General features: G+C 41.7%; 1 protein-coding gene across 13 annotated transcripts in view; it reads left to right on the top strand.

The window, feature by feature from the left end:
• ptprsa (protein tyrosine phosphatase receptor type Sa) overlaps positions 1-25,000 on the top strand; it is a 268,495-nt gene that overhangs the window by 234,717 nt on the left and 8,778 nt on the right. For 5 of the 13 annotated variants that reach the window (XM_079807164.1, XM_079807163.1, XM_079807162.1 and 2 more), the window contains 11 exons: positions 1,347-1,394; positions 6,891-6,988; positions 9,650-9,773; positions 11,830-12,032; positions 14,034-14,153; positions 15,858-16,012; positions 16,519-16,804; positions 19,643-19,821; positions 19,905-20,031; positions 20,115-20,240; positions 24,639-24,793. In XM_079807164.1, coding sequence (XP_079663290.1) covers positions 1,347-1,394; positions 6,891-6,988; positions 9,650-9,773; positions 11,830-12,032; positions 14,034-14,153; positions 15,858-16,012; positions 16,519-16,804; positions 19,643-19,821; positions 19,905-20,031; positions 20,115-20,240; positions 24,639-24,793 — 1,621 coding nt within the window. The remainder of the gene's footprint in view (positions 1-1,346; positions 1,395-6,890; positions 6,989-9,649; positions 9,774-11,829; positions 12,033-14,033; positions 14,154-15,857; positions 16,013-16,518; positions 16,805-19,642; positions 19,822-19,904; positions 20,032-20,114; positions 20,241-24,638; positions 24,794-25,000) is intronic. The other 8 variants (XM_079807157.1, XM_079807165.1, XM_079807158.1 and 5 more) reach the window with 3 other exon arrangements.

Below are 25,000 nucleotides of genomic sequence, written 5' to 3' on the forward strand. Positions count from 1 at the left end.
TGCAAACATGGTCACGAATAAAACATAAATAAATGTTTTTTTTCCCTATATATGTTTTATACCTTCCTATTTATAAGGTTATTATAATAATAATCCTGAATTATAATGCTAATTCATCCACTCAATAAAGTGTTAACCTTAATTTCTACTATAACTTACCGATATAGACATTTTGTCAGATATAGATAGCCGATAACTATTTAGAAATGATAACCGATATGTCTGTCGAAATTATGAATCTATACAGTTTTGCCTTTTTTTAAATGTTTATTTTGGCTGATGTAAACATGGTCACCAATAAAACATAAATAAATAATAAATAAACACATATAAATATATAAATAAATACTCTTTTTTCTCTTATTTTCCTTAATTCCTATTCATAAATAATGCTAATAATAATAATCCTGAATTATAATGCTAATTCATCCACCCAATAAACCAATGTACCGATATAGACATTTTGGCAGATATTGATAACCGATAACTATTTTCATGCTAAGAATGATAACCGATATTACTGTCGAATTTATAAATCTATACAGTTTTGACTTTTATTCAAATTTTTTTGGCTAATGCAATAAAACATACATAAATAAATACAAATTGTATGTATATATAAATGTGTGTGTGTGTGTGTTTTGTTTGACAACAGTCATGTTAGCCAACATACAGCATAAAAATTTTATTTCAAAAGTAATTTTTTTTTCTCGAAAGCCTACTTGTAATGCTAATTGAAATCGGATCCACTTGCTAGTGTGTTAATCTGGGCCGTCTGCATAGGTGTGCTGTGCCTAAAGTCATCACAGATGGTTCAGACCTCGACGACTGAAGCGAAAGACATTCCTCGTTTTACTTGACAGACGTCGAGCCCTAAACACTGACCGTACGCCGTTTTACCGCTCGGTCGACGCTGCCATCTGATTGTTAGAAAACTACCAAATGTAGATTGTGACTTAATGTCAGATTCTCCACTGGTTCCTAGTGTCATTCTGAATGTCTAATAAACATCAGCGGCTCTGATGTTGGATGAAGGATGGCTTCATGGGATATGAGTGAGTGTCCTACTTTCACTGTCTGACAGACTGCTTGGCATCGGATCCAACGCCGAGGACCCTCGCGAGGATTCATTCAAAGCAGGGGTGGTCCGTTCTCCTGCCTGTTTAAAAATGCACAATACAGTTTGAAAAATTAATTGGAGGGAGCAAATGTATAAAGGAGAAGCTTATTAATTTCCTTGCATTTCTCTTTTTTTGCCATTTTATTTTGTTCTCAACTAATTGTCAGTGCATTTAAAAGGGATGCTTTTCTTTCATTTTGTTTTTGGTGTGTGCTGTTTTTCACAGATTCGGGTCTAAGCAGTCCTGTCAGTGAAGCCGGTTTTGACTATGAAAGTTAGTGCTCACATCTCGCGCTGGGCTTTGGTGTTTTCTTATCTTTTTTTAATGCGTCTGCCCCACATCCGAAAGAATGGGTTGTTTTCTCCGACTACATTTGCATATGACTTTGTCCCCCCCCCCCCCCCTTCACAAACTGCCGGATCTGCGCTAATGTTCACTCCCGTAACCCTGAGAAAGTTAAAAGGAGTCGTACCTCAAATGAAACCTAAAACTGTATCTCATTAACAATTGCTTTTCCAATATGAAGTGCATAATTTAGGATTAAATACAATAAATTATACTTTTTTTCCTACTTGTTTTTTAAAATTTTGGTGCATAATTCAGGACAAAATAAAGTAAATAATACTATTTGCCTACTTTTTTTAATAAAATAAAGTAAATAATACTATTTTCCTACTTGTTTTTGATTTTTGCTGCATAATTCAGGACAAAATAAAGTAAATAATACTATTTTTCTACTTTTTTTAATAAAATAACGTAAATATTACTATTTTCCTACTTTGTGTTTGATAAAACAAAGTAAATAATACTATTTTCCTACTTTTTTGATCAAATAAAGTAAATAATACTATTTTCCTACTTTTTTGATCAAATAAAGTAAATAATACTATTTTCCTACTTGTTTTTGATTTTTGCTGCATAATTCAGGACAAAATAAAGTAAATAATACTATTTTCCTACTTGTTTTTGATTTTTGCTGCATAATTCAGGACAAAATAAAGTAAATAATACTATTTTCCTACTTTTTTTATAAAATAACGTAAATATTACTATTTTCCTACTTTGTGTTTGATAAAACAAAGTAAATAATACTATTTTCCTACTTTTTTGATCAAATAAAGTAAATAATACTATTTTCCTACTTGTTTTTGCTTATTTTTGCTGCATAACTCAGGACAAAATAAAGTAAATTATACTGTTTTCCTACTTTATTTTTTATTTTTACTGCATAATTTAGGATAAAATAAAGTAAATAATACTGTTTTCCTACTTTTTTTAATAAAATAAAGTAAATATTACTATTTTTCTACTTGTTTTTGATTTTTGCTGCATAATTCAGGACAAAATAAAGTAAATAATACTATTTTCCTCCTTTTTTTATAAAATAACGTAAATATTACTATTTTCCTACTTTGTGTTTGATAAAACAAAGTAAATAATACTATTTTCCTACTTTGTGTTTGATAAAACAAAGTAAATAATACTATTTTCCTACTTTTTTGATCAAATAAAGTAAATAATACTATTTTCCTACTTATTTTTTATTTTTACTGCATAATTTAGGACAAAATAAAGTAAATAATACTATTTTCCTACTTGTTATTGATAAAATAAAGTAAACGATACTATTTTCCTGCTTGTTTTTTAATTTTTACTGCATAATTTAGGATACAATAAAGTAAATAATACTATTTTCCTACTTGTTTTTTTATTTTTGCTACATAATTTTGGATAAAATTAAGTAAATTATACTATTTTCCTTCTTGCTATTGATAAAATAAAGTAAATAATACAATTTTCCTACTTGTTTAATTTTTGTTGCTTACAAGACAATGTTAGCCAACATGAAGCATAAAAGTTCATAACATATAAATATAAAGCATATAATATTTTTTTAAATGTATTGATACTCCACAATTTTCCTAGACATTTGTTCCACATTATGCATCTGTGGCAAGATAAAATGCAAATGCAGTTAACAGTTTCATCTCAATTATGACTGCTTTTAACTTTCATCGTAACACGGCTTTTGATTTTTCCTTTTTGATTTGTTTAGTATTTGTGCTTGTCGATTGCTTTGTTCTCACAGGCTGTTGGCTGCACTCTATTAATCCACAGTAAAAGCACCGCAGTCGCAGCTGATGATATAGAGGCGGCTCTGCTGTATCATTTTTACACAGGTCTCCACACATTCCAGCATCCTTTTCCCGGCCCCCCATTCCGCTCTCCACCGATGGGGTCGTTCTGCAGGCAGAGATAACGACCCGAATTAATTAAACCCTCCGCAAACAATAGTCCGACATTTGATACATCCCTCCCGCCCTCAGCGAGCCAGAGGAAAGAGAAACACGGCTGCCTTTTTTGTTGTTTTTATGGGGAAATATACCAAGCGTTTTTTTTTTCCTTTTATATGTAAATGAACAATCGCATAAAATCATTTTGCGAACAGCGGCAGAGGATATCAAAAGGATTTGTTATTTGCATCACCTGTCAAGCGCAAATAAGAGACTGAAAATATGTAATTAGACAGTTTGCTTCTCTCGCGCTCACTGATCTTGAGCTTGATTGCATGGGATAAAAAAGAGTGAGAGACGCAAAAATCCTGGCAGAGAGAGCAGAAAGGAAATGAATAACAACAGGAATTTGTCCTTGAAAGAATATAGCTTGCGTAAACAGACTTTTTAGTGACTTAAATACCTGAAATTGAATGTGCTTAGCCCTCTGGTACTGGTCACGTGTCTGTTAAGAATGACCGAAATCGTTCTTTTTTCTTTTTTTATAAATTAAATGAATGTACTATATTTGAGTTTGATAATATTTTTTAGGGGTTTTATGGTACAAAATTGTATTTATGCAGTTGTTATAATCCGTTTATTCACTTTTTTTAAACATATGTCTGAAAGTTTAAAAAAGTGAACTTGAAAAAAGTTTAAAAATGTTACATTTATTGTTAAAAATCACTTTTTTGAGATTTACATTTACTCTAGAACTGTGAGAAAATAAAAACAAATTGTGTTACAAATTTGAGGTTGATTTCTCAAAAAATGAGCTTTCAGTAAAACATTTTTGGGCGCAGTACCAAACGCTTACACTAGATGAAATTTGCCTCCCATTTATTTCTAACGCGCAAATTTTTGACCGGCGAACAATACAAGTGTGACTATTTTTCGGGACCATTTAACCATTTTCGAATCATGTCCAATGTTTTTTGTGTTCACACAGCAAGTGCCAAAACCTTTACCAAGTTTCGTACCATTCCGATGACGTAAAAAAAAAGACTGAACATAACAGGGTTAATTATAAAATATATACTGATAGTCATGTATATAATGGCTTGTTTGTAATGTCTATTCGATCAACTGAAAGACAAAAAGGGGGTTAAATATCTTCATTTAGGGGTTTTTTCGCAGTAAATTGATGTGATACCAATGAAAACTTTGTGTCATCGTCAGAGGTTAAAGCATTTTTTGCACCCCGATCGGATTAAAAGTAATTGTTTCTTACGTCTTGCAGGGAGAAAATTCCTGAGAACAAACAAATAACAGCTTGTTCATGAAATAGAAAGATGGAAGACGAGTAATTGCTGTTGACACGGAGCAAAGTTGAGGAATAGGTTGACATTGGAAAGAGTTTGTTGGGCTTCGATTGGCTCTAGATGGCCTTTCTCATCGCATTATGGAGGCTGTTGTCATTTAGCATGCAGGTCTGATCTCAGGTTGTTTGCCAAAGTTGCCCTTCGCATCTTTTCCGAGAGTGCTTTGGCATACATTACCTTGGTTCACCTTAAGAGGTTAAAACTGATTCCAGACAATCTCTAAGAGCTTGGCTGGGCTGATGAAAATAACATTTGTAGACAAAAGTATTAGCGTCCGGTATTTCAATAAATTCTCACATACTGGCGGTGGACAACTGATTTTTACCATATAGGTATAGTCATCTTGTTGAGTGGCATTGCGTAATTATTTGGTGTCATAACGTCCAATCTCAATCAAACCCAAACGAAGTCATTCGCGGCATTTAGAGAAGGGAAAAAAAAACGTGTCAACTGGAGGTCAAATTGAGCATGGCTAATGTGATTATGCAGATTATCCATGCCTAATTAAATCACAGTACTCTTGAAGGAAGATGTCAACATTTAGCCAACTTTTGACCTCTGAAGTAGACGATGAAAGATGTGGCCTCTGTAAATAATTTGGCCTCCATCTTAGGAAGAGCTTGTCCTTATTCCATTGCTAATTAACCACTAGATTAACTCCACAGCAAGGCCCTAGGGCTTTTTGGGCGGTCTGAGCAAACATGTGCTTACTGGTGCTTGTTTGAGGAAAGGTCTTAGGGTTAGCATGGGCGGCAGCTTCTGTAACACGCTTGCTTAGCTTTGACTGAGCTGAAGCAGAGAACATGGCACCTTGCACCGGTACCATCGGGTCATCTTAACCCAGGCCAGAACTCTCGAGTTCACCCCCTACCTTACCCTGATTACCCCCATCATCAGCCCTCCACCTCGAGAGCTTTATTTCCCATCATTGCTCAAACGAAGGGTTACATAAGGAAATTGTTTCAAGCTTCTGCCAAAAGAAACGATGTTGGAAATATTAAGGCAAGACGTTTCCTCCAGAGAAAGGCAATATTGTATTTTTCTACTTCTCGCTTGCTTGTATCTTTGGTGTTTAGTGTGGAAGCATTCCAGATTTTCACCCCCCAGAGCAGCAAGACAATGAAAGTAAGAACATATTTTGTTTTTGGAATTTATTTTGTGCAAGACCATAAATGACATGCAAATGAGTCCGTTTAGTGAAACACAAGACATAAGCTTGTGTACTTTTGTGTTCAAGTCTACGATAAACAGTATCAGACTGCCAGAACTCCCTACTTGGCTGGGTTAGAGTTGTGGTTTGGGAAGGGGTTTCCAATCCTGCTCCTGGATGTTTCAGGCGATCCTTAATTGGCTGTTTCAGGTGTTTAATTGGGGATCAAGCTAAACCCCATTGGTAGGCGGTCCCCCAGGAGCAGGATTGGACACTCCTGATTTAGAGTAACATAGGGTTAACCCTACATTGGGAACAGATACCATTCCCGTCACTATTGCTGTGAATAATGTACATAGGGTGACTAGCTTCAATCTTGTGGTTTTGGCCTTTTGTCTCGCCTTGGTGAAATAGAAGTTTTCAGATTTTGCATTTGATTAAATCTAATATGTTTAGGCTCTGCAGACTTGAACATATTTCTCAAGGGCAGATCTTAAGGGTTGTTTCTGTGATTTGTTTGGTTTCATGAAGGCAACCAACCGCATTGTTCCCTTTGTCTTAGTCCAAACGTATAGTTTGTCTGAGTGCATGGAAAGTCCTCTCATCATAATTTTTTATCTACAGTAGAGTGAGAAAGAAGACATTTCATTGCTTTGGCAATATTGCAACGCTATTAGGAACCATTTGACCCCCTATCAGCGTTGTAATTGGTTTGGGGTTTTTGTAGCACCTTAGCAATCGTCCTTAGGTCCTTTCCTTCGTAATGTCTGTCGTTTTTTTCTGTATTAGGACGATCCTGATTGGTCGGATTGATGATGTAGAGCTCTGGCCTGGTCACACTGTTTCCCTAACATCACCTCACTCCAGTTCCACCTCATTGTCTTACATGCTTGGGTGTCTTCCCCCACCCCTGATCCCGCTTTCTACGCCAAGTTTGGGGATTTTGCTTCTAACTGCCTTTCCCTGCTGTTATGGTCTTACTGACCTTGTCTTTTTGTGTCTTCTTCTCCTGATTGGTGCACAGGTATGATGAACCACCCTCCCATACCCATCTCAGAGCTAGCCGAACACACAGACCTACTGAAGGCCAACGACAATCTGAAGCTCTCCCAGGAGTACGAGGTACGGCATATTTAGCAAAAAATACTATTTTGCAGGGCCTAAATCTTTTTGCCACACCTGCCAATGACTTAAGAACATTTACCAACCATAAATATTGTTTTACTGGCCATGAAACAAGCAGTAATGACACCATAATATCAGTGAAAATTCAATTTCCAATTTTAATACCACATCTAAAGCTACTAGCCTAACTAATATAAATTAAAAACATTATGAAAGACAATTAAACAGAAGCAAAAGCACAAATAAATATAATATAGCAAAGATACAAATGAAATAAACCGTGCTTTTCAGGTATATCTGACAGAAGTGGTACAGACATGTCAGAGTAAGCAAATGTAAAATAACACTGCATATTCTTCACTATATAAATTAAACATCCTTTTTAATTAATTATTAATTAAAGTTATTCAGTCAAGAGCAGTGAGTGATTTTCTTCTTTGTCCTTTGTTGTTTGATTAACATTAAAAACACAGACAGCAGCAGCAAGAATATTAGGCTGCTGTCACTTTAAGAGTGAATGCACGGATCAAATATACTGATACACATGTATTGTCTTTCTCAACTGTTAACCGAATATGTTTCCTAGGATACTCGCCATTTTTTGACATAATTTTGTGTGAATTTGTCCACTCAAGCGCAAGAAGACGTGAAAAAGAGCTCAGTTTAGTATTCCTGCGCTGTCTGAGACGCGGCTTTCTGTGTGTGTGCGAACACTAAACTTTCCACACAGTGTGCGAGTAATGAAATTAGCTCCCTTTCGGGTCTTCTTGTGCTTAAATATTTAAATTGTCAAGGCTTAAACTTCTGTGACGATTGGCCCGTCAGCTGTTCACGTTTGTTCACGTTCATGCATTGTTAGGAAAATAAAGTGTTACCAGCCAACTGGCAAGTGACACATTGCTATTTTGTGTTACGATAAAGATTGTTAGCTGTTCAAAACAGTGCAATTGTGGGTTTTTCTGATAAACCAATGCCGATTTATAGGATTTTTGTACTGTTCACATGGCATTTACTCATGTGCTACAGGGTTTTGCAGTGGCGTGGATGTCTCTGTTTGGAGTGCTTGGCTCGTACATGTAACGGCTGCTGATTAGCCCTCACTATTGCTGAATCAGCCTTCATTTGCATAGAGCAAATGCCGTCGTCCATCTTAAATCACAGCGTGCTAGGCAGCGCTGCCATCAACACCCCCGGGGCTTAATACCGTCTTAAATGGCTCCCAGCGTGAGCCAGACCTTATATCTCAGCAGGAACATGGGCACGCTTGAGTTGAGCCAACCCGCTATCATTTTTGGGACACTGGCTTAGCATATAGATTAGCATTAGCTGCATATGCTAACCAAATGAAGGAAAGTCATTCTTAAGCAGCCTGAGTAGTAGATTGTTGAATATTTCGTTTCGGACCTCGCTACCTACAAAGTGTAATCCAGCAAAGTCACCTTCCACCAGACATTTGCTTCAGAGTTTCTTCTGGAACAGGGAACACCGAGAAGTTTAAAATGGAAGAGAAAACCCCTCGCATTTCAAGTGCATAATTGAGGTCAGCTGATGATAAAGTTTGGGAACTGCTGCTCTGTAGTGGGATGTAATTTTTGATCTTCAGTGTGTGCTAGTATGCTAATAGTAGCTGTTAAATCAAAGAGTGTTTGTGAAAAACGGGGCTAGAGAAGGAAAAAAAAACGTTAGGGATGCTGATGTGGAGCGTTTTGGTCAGATATGAGTATGTGGGCTGGGTGTTAGGCTGTGGATTACCTAACTCCGTATCATGGCATCAAGCTTCCGCTCATACGTGATCTGTTATATTACAGCACAGTCTGGCGTTTGGCTTGGAGAAGAACCAAACCAATCCAGACTGTGCATTAAAACCCACAGGCGGTTTTCAGGGTAGATGATAAGAGAGACGTGTTCGAGAGCACGGACAACCTGTGGAGGATCCGTGCTCTGTTATTTGTGCCTGTGATCATCACAGGGTAAACAGTTACATCAAACCCCTCATTGTGGGTTATTTAGTCCCAGTTTCAGCATGCAGATACGGTCGCCTAAATGAAAACATCCCTCAAGCTAGAAGAGTTGGGACGGAGCCATTGCCCGAGAACAGGCTCGGAATCATAATGGAATACTAAATTACCCCGACAGGGGAATAGAATATTTATTCAGAAATTCTCATATTGGGAATGTGGTGGCATTTATCTTGCTAGCGCCAGATAATTCACCCCCTCACAGGAAGGAACAGACTCTTTTATCAGCGTTCCCTTTGCTATTATTCACTGTCCACATAACGGTCCCGACAAAGCTACCTGGCCAAATGCTCGTGAATATTCCAAAACGATAGCAGACGGCTTTTAATTACGCTTTAATGTGCGCTCTGATTGGATTGCGGCAGGAGCGGGACTTTTATCTTGTTGTGAGTGTTTATCTGAGCTGCTTTGTGAAGGATTCTGATTTCTTTCCCATCCGCTAGTTTTAGTCCTCCCAGGCCATATGGCCTCACTCAACCCAGCTTTTCTGAATGTTGAACTCTCCTCTGTTTCTCCACCTTCTTCTGATGTTCTAGCGGATGCAAACTCACTCTCTTCTCACATTAGTATTCATGCCTGTGATGCTGAGGGATTGGGAAGAGCCCGGAGGGTGGTTTCATTCCGTACTTTCTCTCCACAGTCCATCGATCCGGGTCAGCAGTTCACCTGGGAGCATTCCAACCTGGAGGTCAACAAACCCAAGAACCGATACGCCAACGTCATCGCCTACGACCACTCCCGCGTAATCCTGGCGCCCATCGAAGGTCGGGCAGAACTGCTCACACACACACACACACACAGTCTCAATACATTGCACCTAGAGGTTCCAGAATGACTGAACCTTGCTGTCGCCCCCACATATCCGTCTGGCTTCACAAAAAAGGCGTTTAGAGAAATTTATCCTAAAATCTTTCAGAAGAGGCTGATCTAGCATGTGCATTTGGGAGGATCGCCAGTCTTTATTATGCGTTTTTATAGTGTTTATCCATATAAATCAATTTACTTTCTTCCCTTCCCACACAATTTTATTGTCTACTCGCACACACACACAAGGAAACAAGAGTCAGATAATTCACAAGCAGTCAAAATTAGACTAGCAGGCAAATGGTGAAGTGCACAGCCATATCCCAGAGTGCCTTCAGTTGAGGTATAGAGGCTGTCAAGCTTTTGGATGAAACATAAAACACCAGTGGAAAATCAGGAGAGATTCTGCAGTTATGTTGGTAAAACGCAGATATTTTTTACATCCAGAGGCGGCTGTCAATGCTCAGCTCTGTTTACAGTTACCCCCCCCCAGGTTCCCTCCCTCGTCGTCGCGTCACCTTGATTTTTGCCACAGTTCACCACGACCCAATTTAGATGAGCAATAACGCAGCGTAACAGAATCATCACAAAGACAGCGCCCATAAATGCATAAATTAATCAAGTTCGAAATTTCCATTTTACAGTGCAGTGATTTCGCCATTAGACACAGCGGTGGAACAATTCGTGCAGGCAGCCGTGCTCTGTTCACTTAGCTATGACTAAAGCGAAACACTCCCGCGATCGCTTTGTGAGACGGGGAAGAGGCTTTTAATGGCATTCTTTTTTCCCCCCTGATTACTAATTTTGTCTTTTTCTCCGACGTAGCGGGGGCTTGAAAATGAGCACAGCCAAGTGTTTCATTGTTCGTTGTTAAAGCACGAAAACAACAATTTAGCACCGCGGGCTTGTGTTTGTGATTGAGGCTTTTGTGTTGGATAAACTGTACAATTAAATATGCCTCTCGTAGGTTATTTGCCAGAGGTCTGAAGCAAGTGCGGACCTCGAGTGTAATTACAAGCGACTTGTTTCTGAGGATTAATGGCATTTGCTCCTACTGAGGGATTTGAGCAAACCCCTAACTTTAAGTACTGAATTTGTTGCGTGGCATATCAAATCATATATACAGTATATTGTTAAATCACCTATACGGTGCATGTTGGTACCCAGACCAAGATATCCAAACCCTGAGATCCAAATGTCGAGGGCCAAGCCACATTTATGTGGTTTTGAGAGGTCTCAAGACCTAGACCATAAGATTGTTACCTCTAGCAGTGGCACACAAGGGCTTTACTTCTATTCCCGCTGCCTCACGGATCCTGAGCTTAGATGGGAGAATGTTTGGCTGCTTTATGGGAGATTTACTGCGGGCCGCCCAGAGCGATGGCAGAAAGAGAGCGAGACGGGGTCCGGCGTGGGTTTCTGCTCGCTGATTTAGTCCTAGTCCAACCTAATTCCATCGTATAGCATCTGGCCCTAAATCAGCTGCAGTGGATGCTGTTGGCCGGCCCACAGAGAGCTAGACAGGGCCGAAAAAGCTGGAAGGAAGTGAGAAAAGGCAGTGAAGGGGCTCAATGGCTTTTCTTTCATGGGGATTATTTTCTATGATGGATATCTGTCACAAGCTCTGCAATAGCCTCTAACCAGACTGTGACTGTATATCACGTTAGTGGAGTAGCAAGTTTTTCACCAGTTAAGAGACTCACACAGCAACATTGTCAGCCATTTTGGAACTTTCTAGAAACAAGGGGCATTAAACCACACTTTTGAAGTCAACACGTAATGTTAATGTTAAGTGTTCTTGTGCCAGAACAACTAGTTTTACAAGACAACATTTCAAGCTGTTTGTGCTATTATACCTTTAAGACTCTTCTTCTCTTATAAATGGCTATCGTTTTTGCATGTGAAATCAGGGCCACTTTACTAAATACATTATGTTTCTGCTTCTAATCCTGCTTTTTTTATGATATGTCGCTTTTAAAGTGAACGTCTCTGCCATTCTGACTCTAACTTTCACAGTTACCAACCTTCATGCTTCGTTTCAAGGTATAACAGGCAGCGACTACATCAACGCTAACTACATCGACGGCTACAGGAAGCAGAACGCATACATAGCCACGCAGGGGCCGCTACCGGAGACCTTCGGAGACTTCTGGAGGATGGTGTGGGAGCAACGAGCCGCCACCGTGGTCATGATGACCAGACTAGAGGAGAAGTCAAGGGTGAGGCTAGTCAAAAAACAGGTTGTGGTTTAATACAGGTTGTCAAAAATGTGTAGCTCTGTTCAAAAACTAGCTAGCTGTTTCGCTCCCTACATAGGCTGCTACCTTCGAAGGCAGCAAACTTGCCAAAATGGACTGATTTGGAACAGTATACATAGACAGCACAAATTAAAATGCTACTCAACAGTTCAACATAAAATTGTGCACTATTCATTAGTATTGGGTTAACATTTATTGAAATAGTTTACTGAATTAAATCGTTTTCTGGAAGTATACTTGCAGTATTACAGTTTTACCAAATCTTACATTTTGAAGCAACCTTTGCATATGGAGTGTGCCGGCGATGCCTTAAAATACCGTCCAGCGTAGCAGCTCACTAGGTTGTGTAAGAGAGCTAAAAGGCAGTCTCTTTTACCCTTGTTAAAAAGACTGAGCTTCATACTGAACAAATTGACATTATTCCAGTTGAAATGCCATTGCCGGTTGAATGAATGAGCAAAAAAGGATGGAGGGAAATAAAGAAAGGGGATCTCCGATAACAACCTGGAAATCATCTCTCGGCTCTATCGGAGGGCAGTTCGACCCACAAAGAATGGAGAGAGAGAGAAAGAGGAAGTTAAGAAGCCTTCATCTTGAAGACTTCCTCAGCCATGACGTCCAGAAGTTCATTGAAACCGATTCCGTCACACCCTAGACTGTCAGGCTCAGCAAACTCAGACAGTATCTCAGGACAGCCCCTCTTGCTCTCTCACCATCTTAGCGGGCGCCACATGGCGTATTAGAGCTCTGTCAGATGCGATCAGGGTGAGCCGTTCAATCTGCAGCATAAGCGCAAAGAACGCATTAAACCTGCACATTTTTGAAGCAGCGGGCTGTCACATCGCATCAGGGCACAGGGGTGGCCCGACTGCTTGCCATGCTCCGTATTGAGTGAATCTTTATTTGGGCTGTGACAGGCCAGGTGTCAGAGGGGGGAAGGAAAACATTATGCCATGGTAATTGATCTGACATGGGCAAGACGAGAAGGGTTTGTGATTGTAGGATTGAGTCTGTACGGAGACTATTTCGAGTCTTCTCATTTTAAGAATCAAAAGTAATTTAGGGTGTGTTCACACCTGTAGTTCGGTTCGCCTTGGTTCGGTTGATCCGGACCAAAAAGAAAAACATTTAGTCGTGGTCCACTTAGCATTCATATCTGCATTTTTAACACTGAACCTAAAGATACCAAACCTAAAGGCATAGTCATATGTTCACGAACTGATTGGCCAGCTTTTATTACATATATTTAGCAACGGAACTTACCGAACATCCAAAACAAATGCACTCGTTGTATGTGCATAGCCTACATATGATGGTATTTTGACCAGCTGAGAACTCGTGAAGAGCTTATCAAATGTATAAAGGAGTTTAAACAGTGGCAGGAATCCCTCCGTCACACACACAAACCAAGATCTGCTGCGAGGAGACGAAGTTTTGATGCCTGAACCTGTGATAGGCAACATAGTGACAAGAAAAAACAGGTGTGCTTGAGCATCGGTCCTTTTTTCAGGGTCTCGTCTTCCTGTTTTTGGTTAGTTTACATGTCTCTGGTTCGTTTTGCATTCGTATATATCTTTCGAACCGCACAAGAGTTTGTTTGGAAGTGGAGCAAGATCTATCTTTTCAGCGGTCTTGACACGCTTGTTTTGTGCGAGGCAGGGTTCGGATCACACTTATTTAAATGAACTGCAATAACAGAGCAATCACAACAGGGTTTGTTTATATCGAACCAAACATGCTAAGTGTGAACACACCCTTAGTGTCATTGGAAAAGTCTTTAGTTGGCTCCCATACGATTATTTGACCCAAAAAAATTAGCAGGATCTCGGTGAGGTTTAGTTTAACAGCACCGTAATTCCTCAGCACACTGAAATTTGGGAGGTATTTGCATAGAAATGTCCTGGGTAAATCTGAGTCAACGACCTCCAATATGGTATGCTAACATTCCCTCACCCTCCACAGATAAAGTGCGACCAGTACTGGCCGAGTAGAGGGACGGAGACCTACGGTATGATTCAAGTGACGCTCTTGGACACCATCGAACTCGCCACCTTCTGCGTGCGCACCTTCTCCCTTCACAAGGTAAGACTTTTTGTGCCCACCTGTGTAATAGTGCCACCTAATGGTAATGTAATGTAATAGTGCCTAATCCTCCTGAATGGCTAGTGTCCTCTAGAGTTTAGCTCCAACCCTAATTAAAGCTATTCAAGGTCTGCAGGTTTGTTAGAGACTTCCAGGCAGGTGTCTTTGAGTTAAACTCTACAGGACCTTGGCCCTCCAGGAGCAGGATTGGACACCCCTGGTCTACACAAAAGGCGTTTCTGAGATGTGCACTCCCTCCTCCAGGAACACTTTGCTTTAGCTGTTCGCATGGGCCCATGTTATTTCCCTCTGGACCTTAGAGCAGACACCACACAGTTTCGCTTTTCGGGCCCCGGCAGATGTACGCAACCGGGATGATTGCAAACGGTTGAGGCAAACAAGACATTTTTTCCCCAAACCCTCCCCGGGTTTTCATCTCGACTGCGTGCACCAACACACGCGCATGTTTTTTATAATCTCCTCGTTCCACATCCATCATCTTTTAATGTTACGCCTGCCAAAGAGAGGCACTTAGCTAAGTGGCCAGAGCAAAACGACTCCATGCAAAATTGGCATCCCAGACGGCACAGCGGTCAAGTAAACATGAAGTGGTTGGGAGCAAGGAAGAGAAATAGAGATGGTTCAGCGAGTTGCACGGTCAGACCGTAACGTGAATTAAAATGGATTGAGCTTTTACTGTAGTGAAGGGCGCCCATAAGAAACGAGCCAAGGCATTGATTAAAGAAAGACTGTCGTACAGAGCATGAAGAGTGTGCTCATGGTTACGGGATTAAGCTTTCATTTTAAACCCACAGGAGAGAGAAATGAGATCTCTTCAATATCTCAATTGATTCTCCTAGACAGCACGGACAGTAATTGGATCTTCTTAGATTTGTCCCAGAAAGGAAAACCCCAGTAATCCACTAGTTTCAGAAGAGATCTCAAGAGATCTCCTGAACTATGAATAAGCAATTAAGTTGTCTTCTTGGATAGTTAGATTTATCCAAGTTTATTTAGTTGTATAGCAGTGTCTTGAAAGGGATACTTTGAATACACAGATAAGGTGTGTTATTGTTGCACCACAGTTTGTTGTATTGCATTGCAAGGCTGAATAGTCAGAGTTTGCTTGCAACCCTTGCACACACACTCGCTGGAACACTGAGCTGTATTTATGTGTGTGCATATCCTGCAGTCGCACACACAGTCAACCCAGAGTCATGAATTCTTAAAAACAATCCTGCACAAGCCCATCCACTGCAGAGAAACACAGCCTGCAGAAGACAGCCAGAGAAAAAAAGTACCCGGAAAAACTGGGCCAGTTTGCTCTTAATTACATCGTTTATTTATTCATTTATTCAAAGGGAGCCTCTGTTGGAACAGCAGTGACATTGAAATGCAAAACCTCCCTTTAAAGACATCCAGGATGAGAAATAAATGCTAGCAGTTAGAACTAGCAGGACACTGATGTCTCTCCCTCTTCTTATTGAAATCTCCTCTGCGGCAAACATGTTCCTGGGTCTCTTGTTTGCGTCGAAATACAATGTAGAAGACATTTTTGTGATTTTTGTGACTTGTCATAGCTGTAAGGTGCTTGACAATGCTATCATGCATTGCTGGAGCCAGGACTAGATGTATCACAATATAACCCATAGAATTTGTTCCTGTCAATTCATGCAACTTAACAGGCAATTGCTCTCGTTTCAGAATGGCTCTAGTGAAAAGCGAGAGGTTCGACAGTTCCAGTTCACCGCCTGGCCGGACCACGGCGTTCCCGAGTACCCCACTCCATTTCTGGCCTTCCTCAGGAGGGTGAAAACCTGCAATCCACCGGACGCCGGACCCATCATTGCCCACTGCAGGTCTGCACCCTGTTCCTACTTCTCAAGGCTCCTGAAGTCGGAAACGTTAGGTCTATAACAAGTCTATGTGTTCATACAGTTGCAGTCAAGTTTGATGTACCCTGTGGTCCTTAGCAAAGAAAACATCTCAGGTTACGAATGTTACCAATTTTCCCTGAGAAGGAGAACAACACACTGCGTCTTCTAGGGGACACTGAGGACATTCCCCATAGTGTCCTCTAGGGGACGTGGTGCGAGTACCCATTCGAAAGGGAACCAAACTTGCCCACAACTATCTCTCATCCCTCTAGGGGATGCAGTGCAAGTTCCCATTCGAAAGGGAACCAAACTTGCCCGCAATTTTCTCTCATCCTTCTCGGGGATGCAGTGCGAGTTCCCATTCGAAAGGCAACCAAACTTGCCCACAACTTTCTCTCATCCCTCTAGGGAACGCAGTGCGAGTTCCCATTCGAAAGGGAACCAAACTTGCCTTGCAACTTTCTCTCATTTTAAACTTGTGTTTTTAGTGCTGGTGTGGGCCGCACGGGTTGCTTCATCGTGATCGACGCTATGCTAGAACGCATCAAGCACGAGAAGACGGTAGACATCTATGGTCATGTGACCCTCATGCGCTCCCAGAGGAACTACATGGTGCAGACGGAAGACCAGTACAGCTTCATCCATGACGCCCTACTGGAGGCCGTCGCCTGTGGGAACACTGAGGTGGCAGCACGAAGCCTCTTTTCCTACATCCAGAAGCTGGCGCAGGTGGAGGCCGGAGAGCACGTCAGCGGCATGGAACTGGAGTTTAAGGTAACCAGAATACATTGCGATTAGGCGAGCATGCTTAAGTGCGTTTCCACTGTCACTTCTGGGGCTTTATCGGGCCTTGTAGGGGATTCCTCTGGGCTTGCTCTGGGCCAGCGGCTAGGGTTTTTTAGGCCTGTCGAATACCTTGTTCCAAAGTGGGCCAACTGGGGCTTGAGGAGTGGTTTCGAACAAATGTGGAGTTTATGTGAGTCGGCAACACTGCAGATTATTTCATTTACCAGCAAACAAGAGACTTTTAAAAGCATTTTAGCTCAAAACTCACTTTCAGACAGCAGCAAACAGTGTTTGAAATAACTAATCTAACTAATCATAGGCCATCGCAATCGTGCATTTATTTTGTCTGTCAGTGCATCTCGTCTCTTTTTACCGGACTGTCTGATATCCATATTTAGCTCTGCATATGTCATAAAATAAAGCAACTCCGATTTTTCGAGTGCTTCCTCTGTTTCTCTGACTGAAAATATAACCGTACTGGGACTGTCACTGGAAAGAGTGCTAAAGCTCCTCAGGTCGTATTTTTGGTGGAAAATTGGTAGAAATGATCATTCTTTCTAGATGTGACTACAAATAAACAGAAACAGACGCGACTGAATAGTTACACTGTTAATTTAACGGTGAATACCACTTTATTTCTGTGGGACTAATGTGCAATCTTGACACAATGTAATAAATGATGATCAATATATCACTTAATATTGTAAAACTGTGGTAAAACGTAGATGCTTGGGTTTTAAATCTTCAAGTAAACGACAAAAATTCCAACAAACGGACGCTTCGATCTGCAATCTCGCTAGTTTCCAATGATTTCTTTCTGATTAGTTTTCTGATAAAACATACATTTGTTGGTGAAATGATGGGTTTGTGTGACGTTCCAGAGAGGCGTGTTATGGGTGGGTTTTAGTGCAGCCCTGGCTCGCACTGGCCCGGCAGTGGAAAAGTGGTTATTGTGTGCAACTAGCCACGCAAAAGTAGTCCTCACCTCTAATTGCATCTCATCAGATGAGATGCTCTGGAAGGTGTTGATCTGAAGATAATCGAATGTGCCACATGGGACAATTAATAACAATCTGCCTTTCTTGGGGACATGTTTTGTTACCAAGGATGCAGATGTGAAAATCTAGCTCTAGTTGTGACAGAGATGACTAAAAGTTGTCTCTGAGTTGATGACAGCCAGAGAGGGATTCTGGGAAGGGTAATTAACACCCGATAAAGACGGATGTTGAAGAGAAGCGATGCGTTCGCTAATGAGCAGACAGGGATTGTGGGTTCCATTTGGCGACTTGAACGCTCCTGTCGGTTTCTGGCCTCTGAGACCTTGAAAAGCTTTTACTTCTTTCCAGTTTTTTTCTTCTTCTGCCCTTTCAGCCTTTTTCACTCATTCTGAGTCTTTCTTTAGCCTAGAACAAAGTCATGCTCACCAGCTAGCGCTAACAAGGCAGCGAAGCAATTAGTTGAGCAACAGGTCTCAGTAGCAAGGCTGTACGATTGCTATTTTCAGAAATCTTTTCAGTAGCAAAGGCCTAAATCACAACTAGTGATGTCCAATTTGTGAATTAAGGATTCAGTTCCTTTAAATGGATCGTCAAATTACTTCTGAAAGGTCTGAATTGGTTTTCAAATGGGTTAGAATCGCATTCCTAACATAAATTCTTGTGAACAAAAATATGAAGTGGCATCAATGTAGCAAGGCCTCATTTCTAGCCAGAATATCAAATCGTGGCATGCTAAGCTATCATGCTCATCGGCTAGAGGTATGATAAGATAGCAGACTAAACAGTAAGTGGTGTACTAGTCTGGCAGGTAAAAGAGTTAGCTAGCAAGCTAGCTGAAAAAAAACAGACTGAGAAAAGGATAATTTGCCCATTTATAGGTTCTGTTATATAATCTGATATATGACACGATTGAAAAGATCATTATTATCGTATTTACACCAGTAGGAAAGATGATTTTATGTTAGTGTCACTAAGGTGCTTGGGTAATCGGGCCGCTAAACCAGCCAGCAACACAAGTGTGTGTGCTCGCTTATTATTTCAACAGCTCGGTTCATGGCTGCCATTTCCCACCGGAATGCATCATGCCCTTCCAGGTCCCTCTTTGAAAGCTACTCAAAGACTCAAAGGAAAGACAAACAGCCAGTGGCCGCTTCTGAAAGAAAGAGAGAAAGACTAGGCCTGGAGCAGGAACTGAATGGATTTATAATGGGGCAAAGGCATTACCTGGCAGAACATAGAAGAGAGAGAGAGAGAGCGAGAGCGAGGCACAGTTTCTAGATGTGCCAGGCTCGTCCAGTTAAAAGGAGACAATCCTTCCAGACAACTGACCTAGAAACGGAGAAGAATCGCGGGTACTGTGGCTCGGTTGATGTTAATTGATGGTTACAAGCTCTAATTTGGATCATGACATGAGAGTACGAGGTGTATGTGTGCGTACAAAACGGTAGCGTCCTGTCACAGTATCAATACAAAGTGCCATCCTAAAAGAGACAGTGACCCATTTGTCAAGTTTCGTGTGACTTTCCCGTTTTTTCGCAGGAGGGTTTCATGCCACCTAATGGACAATAAATGTTTTTTTTGGTAATTGTAACTTCAACGAACGCTGGCAGGTTCCTGCAACCACATGTAAACTGGGTCACCCAGTCTCGCCCGGTTATAGACAGTCTGAGATGAACAGGTGGAGTGGGAAAAAATAGAGCTATTACACCAAAAACAAAAAGTTAGAATGGTTAAACGACTGTCTGAGATTCCCATGCCCTTCAAGCCTTTTCCGGTTTGGAAATAGGCTCAATTTAATTATCGTGTTTGTGCCTTTCTCTTCCCACAGCGTTTGGCGAACTCCAAAGCCCACACGTCCAGATTCATAAGTGCCAATCTGCCATGCAACAAATTTAAAAACCGCCTGGTCAACATCATGCCGTACGAGACCACTCGAGTGTGCCTGCAGCCAATCAGAGGGCTGGAAGGGTCCGACTATATCAACTCCAGCTTTATCGACGGATACAGGTATGGTGACGGCGACCTGCGGTCTTTTGTTTCGCCAATTCTGCTGCATTCAATTCATTTGATTGACTTCCTCTTTCCTGTAGACAACAGAAGGCGTATATAGCCACACAGGGCCCATTAGCGGAGACCACCGAGGACTTCTGGAGGATGTTGTGGGAGAACAACTCCACCATTGTGGTGATGCTGACCAAACTGAGGGAGATGGGCAGAGTGAGTGTCGCTCTTCTTCTAATCCCGACGGCTTTCGGCTTCCGAATGACGTAATTTAATTGCGCTTTGACGTGTTTCCGCAGGAAAAGTGTCACCAGTACTGGCCGGCGGAGCGCTCGGCTAGATATCAGTACTTTGTGGTGGATCCCATGGCGGAGTACAACATGCCACAGTACATCCTCAGAGAGTTTAAAGTGACGGATGCCCGGGTGAGTCCTGGAAAATACCACAAAAACATCTTGTGCTGAATGATAACCATGTTCGTACACCTTGCGGAAGGTATTTACATTGGTACCTCAATGTTGGAAATAAATATTTCCAATAAGTTTTATACGTTTTTTATCCAAAATTTCATTTCAAATTATTTGTGAAATTTACTACCAATTTCTCAGTGAAAATGGTTTCAAAGTAAATCCTACAACAGTTTTTTTTTCATGGTATTCGTAATAAAACGGTGCTACCGGGGTATTTTGGACATTTACCATGGACAAGTACCATATAAAAGCCATAGTATATGAATTGTCAAAAGTATCATAGTATTACCATCTGATCCCATCATTCTATCATGGTACTAATACAGTATTTTTTGTAAAGGAGGTATATGTCCAAAAAAAAACAGTATTACTGTGGTACCATGTTTAAAATAATCTAAAAAATACAAGGTACATGGATAGTGTGGTTCTAAATATTACCATATTCATACAATCAAAGAATATCATAGTGTTTCCTTGGAATAATTTGGGCAAAACATGGTAATATCATGGTATGTTCATATATACCATGGTACTGAACGATTATTATATTCATATACCATGGAATTTATTTATGTGATAGGTACTGCAAAGATTGTGGGATATATGTGTAAAACAAAACATGGTAAATTGTGATTAAAAACTTGGTAAATCTGTGGTGTTTTATGTATGGTTAAAAATAATTGTTGCATTTTTATTGATTTTGTAACTGGTGCATGCATAAATAAACATGCACCAATTTAATACAAATAGAATTCATTTATAATTAATATAGATAGATAGATAGACAGATAGATAGATAGATAGATAGATAGATAGATAGATAGATAGATAGATAGACAGACAGACAGACAGACAGACAGACAGACAGACAGACAGACAGACAGACTGCCCTCCTAATTTCGTAACACACGTGATTTAGGAGAAAATGACACGTGCACAAATTTTCTTCTGAATCTTCTCTGAGCCAGAAAGTGTTTAGCCGTCCTGTAATTGTGCTTCCCATGAGTCTCAGCGGTATGTCTTCCTCTAGAAATGGTTGAATATCCCATCAGCTGAGCGAGGGCCATCAGAAGCGCCCTCATCAGTCGAGTGTCTTTCCAGCAAACCGCTAAAGCCAAACACTCCGCCTGTCCCCGCACACGAGCGGCCCGAGTGAGGGAGCATCCCGAGCGCCGCTCACTCCAGCCAAGCACTTTAATTGTGATTGAATCATCCAGACAGACTCTCCAGTAATCAGCCTGCAGAGCGCGGCCCGCCGAATCAATGAGGACTTTAATCAGAGCCGACTGGTGGAGGCGGGGCCCGGACTGAGGCATGATGGGAGGATGCGGCGCCCGCTCTGGCACGTATTTAATCACACGATTGGACACGCATCGCTCGGCCTGTAGGTTGTGCTCGCTCAATTCGGCTCGGCCTCTTCCCGCCTCGCTTTCCTTCACCCTTCGTGTTTTGCAGCAAAAACAAACTGCTTGTTTCAGTTGATCAGAAGGGGAATGAGCGACGACACAATCAGGCCTGGCCGACATGGACATATTGAGCCCGATCAGGCATTACATTATGACACTTTCTAATACAGCCAAAACTGCCCTGGTAGGTGGTGCGTGTCAAAGGAACATCCACATGGATGGAGGACCCAAGGTTTCCCAGCAGAACAAGCCCAAAGCATCACTGCCTCCGCCGGCTCGCCTTCTTCCCACAATGCACCTGGTGCCATGTGTTCCCCAGGTAAGCCACGCCCACGCACCCGGTCATCCACGTGATTCCTCAGACCAGGCCGCCTTCTTCCATTGCTCCGTGGTCCAGTTCTGATGCTCACGTGCCACTGTTGGTGCTTTGGGCGGGGGTCAGGGGTCAGCATGGGCACTGGTCAGCGGCTGTGCCGCCCCATACACAACAAACTGAGATGCCCTGTGTACAGTGGTGGAAAGAGTACTGAAAAAGCATACTCAAGTAAAAGTACTGTTACTTGTCAAAAAATGTAGTGCTAGTAGAGTAAAAGTACCTGTCCTATACTACTCAAAGTAGGAGTAAAGAGTAGCCCTTGTAAAAGTACTCAAGAGTAGTGAGTAGTGAGTATTATACTATGAATGTTATTCCACCTTATACCCTGCAAATTAAAAATGAAGCTTACTCTTTTATGGATGATTCTCAGTAAGAACAAAAAAACATGAGATCAACAGTATTTCAATATTTCTCCAAGTTTTATTTTTGACTGCTAGCACTAAAAATACAGCCATGTAATATTTGAGAAAGCAACCAATAATCTGGTAACATTTATGACAACCAGTCTGTAGAGGTTTTCTTGCGGTTAAAGGGTTAGTTCACCCAAAAATGAAAATTCTGTCATTAATTACTCACCCTCATGTCGTTCGACACCCGTAAGACCTCCGTTCATCTTCAGAACACAAATGAAGATATTTTAGTGTAAAGCTGATGCTGAGAAAGGCTTCAGATAGGCCTCCATTGGCATTCAGTACATTTACACTCACAAGACCCATTAAAGGCACTTAATTCCAATGGATGTTTTCTCTGTTAAAAGAATAGGCTACACTTCAGAAATCAGAATCGAGTAACTCACAATTTTCACCACTGATTATTTTTGCTTGTAATTAAAAACATAAACCTGATTTAAATATAAATCTGAAGTTTTATGAAAGGCTCTCACTCTAGGCTGGTCGCGACTCACTAACGCTATGGTTGATATGACGGGAGTCACACGTGTGACGTTATTATTCGCCTTGGCCAATCACCTTGACAGGACAAGAATAAACATAATGTAGCGACTGCAGGTTTAGGGAAAATAGCACAGTAAAAGTACCGATACAGCACTTAAAATGTACTCAAGTAAAAGTACACTGTTTTTAAACTACTTAATAAAGTACAATTCCTGAGAAAAACTACTCAATTACAGTAACGAGAGTATTTGTAATTCATTACTTTACCCCACTGCCTGTGTATTCTGACACCTTTCTATCAGAACCAGCATTAACTTCTTGAGCAGTTTGAGCTCAAGTAGCTCGTCTGTTTGATCGGACCACACGGGCATCAATGAGCCTCGGCCGCCCATGACCCTGTGGCCGGTTCTCCACTGGTCCTTCATGACCCTGTGGCCGGTTCTCCACTGGTTCTCCATGACCCTGTGGCCGGTTCTCCACTGGTTCTCCATGACCCTGTGGCCGGTTCTCCACTGGTCCTCCATGACCCTGTGGCCGGTTCTCCACTGGTCCTTCATGACCCTGTGGCCGGTTCTCCACTGGTCCTCCATGACCCTGTGGCCGGTTCTCCACTGGTCCTCCATGACCCTGTGGCCGGTTCTCCGCTGGTCCTCCATGACCCTGTGGCCGGTTCTCCACTGGTCCTCCATGACCCTGTGGCCGGTTCTCTGCTGGTCCTCCATGACCCTGTGGCCGGTTCTCCACTGGTCCTTCATGACCCTGTGGCCGGTTCTCCACTGGTCCTTCATGACCCTGTGGCCGGTTCTCCACTTTTGATCGAGACTGACCACTGCAGGCCGGGAACAGCCCACAAGAGCTGCAGTTTTGGAGATGCTCTGACCCAGTCGTCTAGCCGTCACAATCTGGCCCTTGTCAAACTCGCTCAAATCCTTACGCTTGCCCATTTCTCCTGCTTCTAACACATCAATAATGTTCACTTGCTGCCTAATATATCCCACCCACTAACAGAGATCATCAGTGTTATTCACTTGTCATAATGTTATGCCTGATCAGTGTATATGTTGATGTTTATGGAAGCGTTCATTGGATTAATTGAAGTTTGTAGTTTGAACTGGCCCAGTCTAGGAAATAGAAACAAGCCTTTGTCTGCTCCGTAATGCGAGCGCGATCCCAAAAAGCCTCAAGTTCGGCTGTGATTAAGTTTGGACTCGGGCGGTTTGATCCGTCAGCCTCTTATAGACTCTCACTGCAGGGATGAGTGAATATTTCCAGCCCCTTCTGCACGATTTAATTGTGCCTCGTTCTGCCTGAGCCGCCCTTCGATTGCTCGCTTTCTCTGTGAAACAGGCCGTCCGTCGCCGGGCGTCTTTCTTCTCCTCTCATCCGTCAGGGTTTCTCCAAACCATCGATCACCCGCCCGGATCACTCCATTTAGCAGCGTCTCCACGCACCATCGATTTCCCTCAACCCAGAGTTATTCCAGCCAAAGAAAGAAGGACAGAGGATAAAAAACAGCAACGACGAAAGGCTGTGGAGTGGCTCAGATCAGAGAGGAGATGTTTTGCCTGTATCTGTTGGCCTGTCAGCGTCCGTCTGCATTGACGGATTCGGGACTGTCGGAGTGAAAGAAACGGATGGCGTCTCGTTTACGCGTCTGTGTTTGTTCCCTCGTTCACAGGACGGCCAGTCCAGGACCGTACGGCAGTTCCAGTTCACTGATTGGCCGGAGCAAGGCGTTCCCAAATCAGGAGAGGGATTCATTGACTTCATCGGCCAGGTGCATAAAACTAAGGAGCAGTTCGGCCAGGACGGTCCCATTTCTGTCCACTGCAGGTGAGAACACACACACACACACACACACACACACACACACACACACACACACACACACGGTATCTATCTATCTATCTATCTATCTATCTATCTATCTATCTATCTATCTATCTATCTATCTATCTATCTATCTATCTATCTATCTATCTGTCTGTCTGTCTATCTATTGTTCTATCTATCTATCTATCTATCTATCTATCTATCTAT

This window comes from Gobio gobio (genome assembly GCF_949357685.1).
Source record: "Gobio gobio genome assembly, chromosome: 24".
NCBI lineage: Eukaryota > Metazoa > Chordata > Actinopteri > Cypriniformes > Gobionidae > Gobio > Gobio gobio.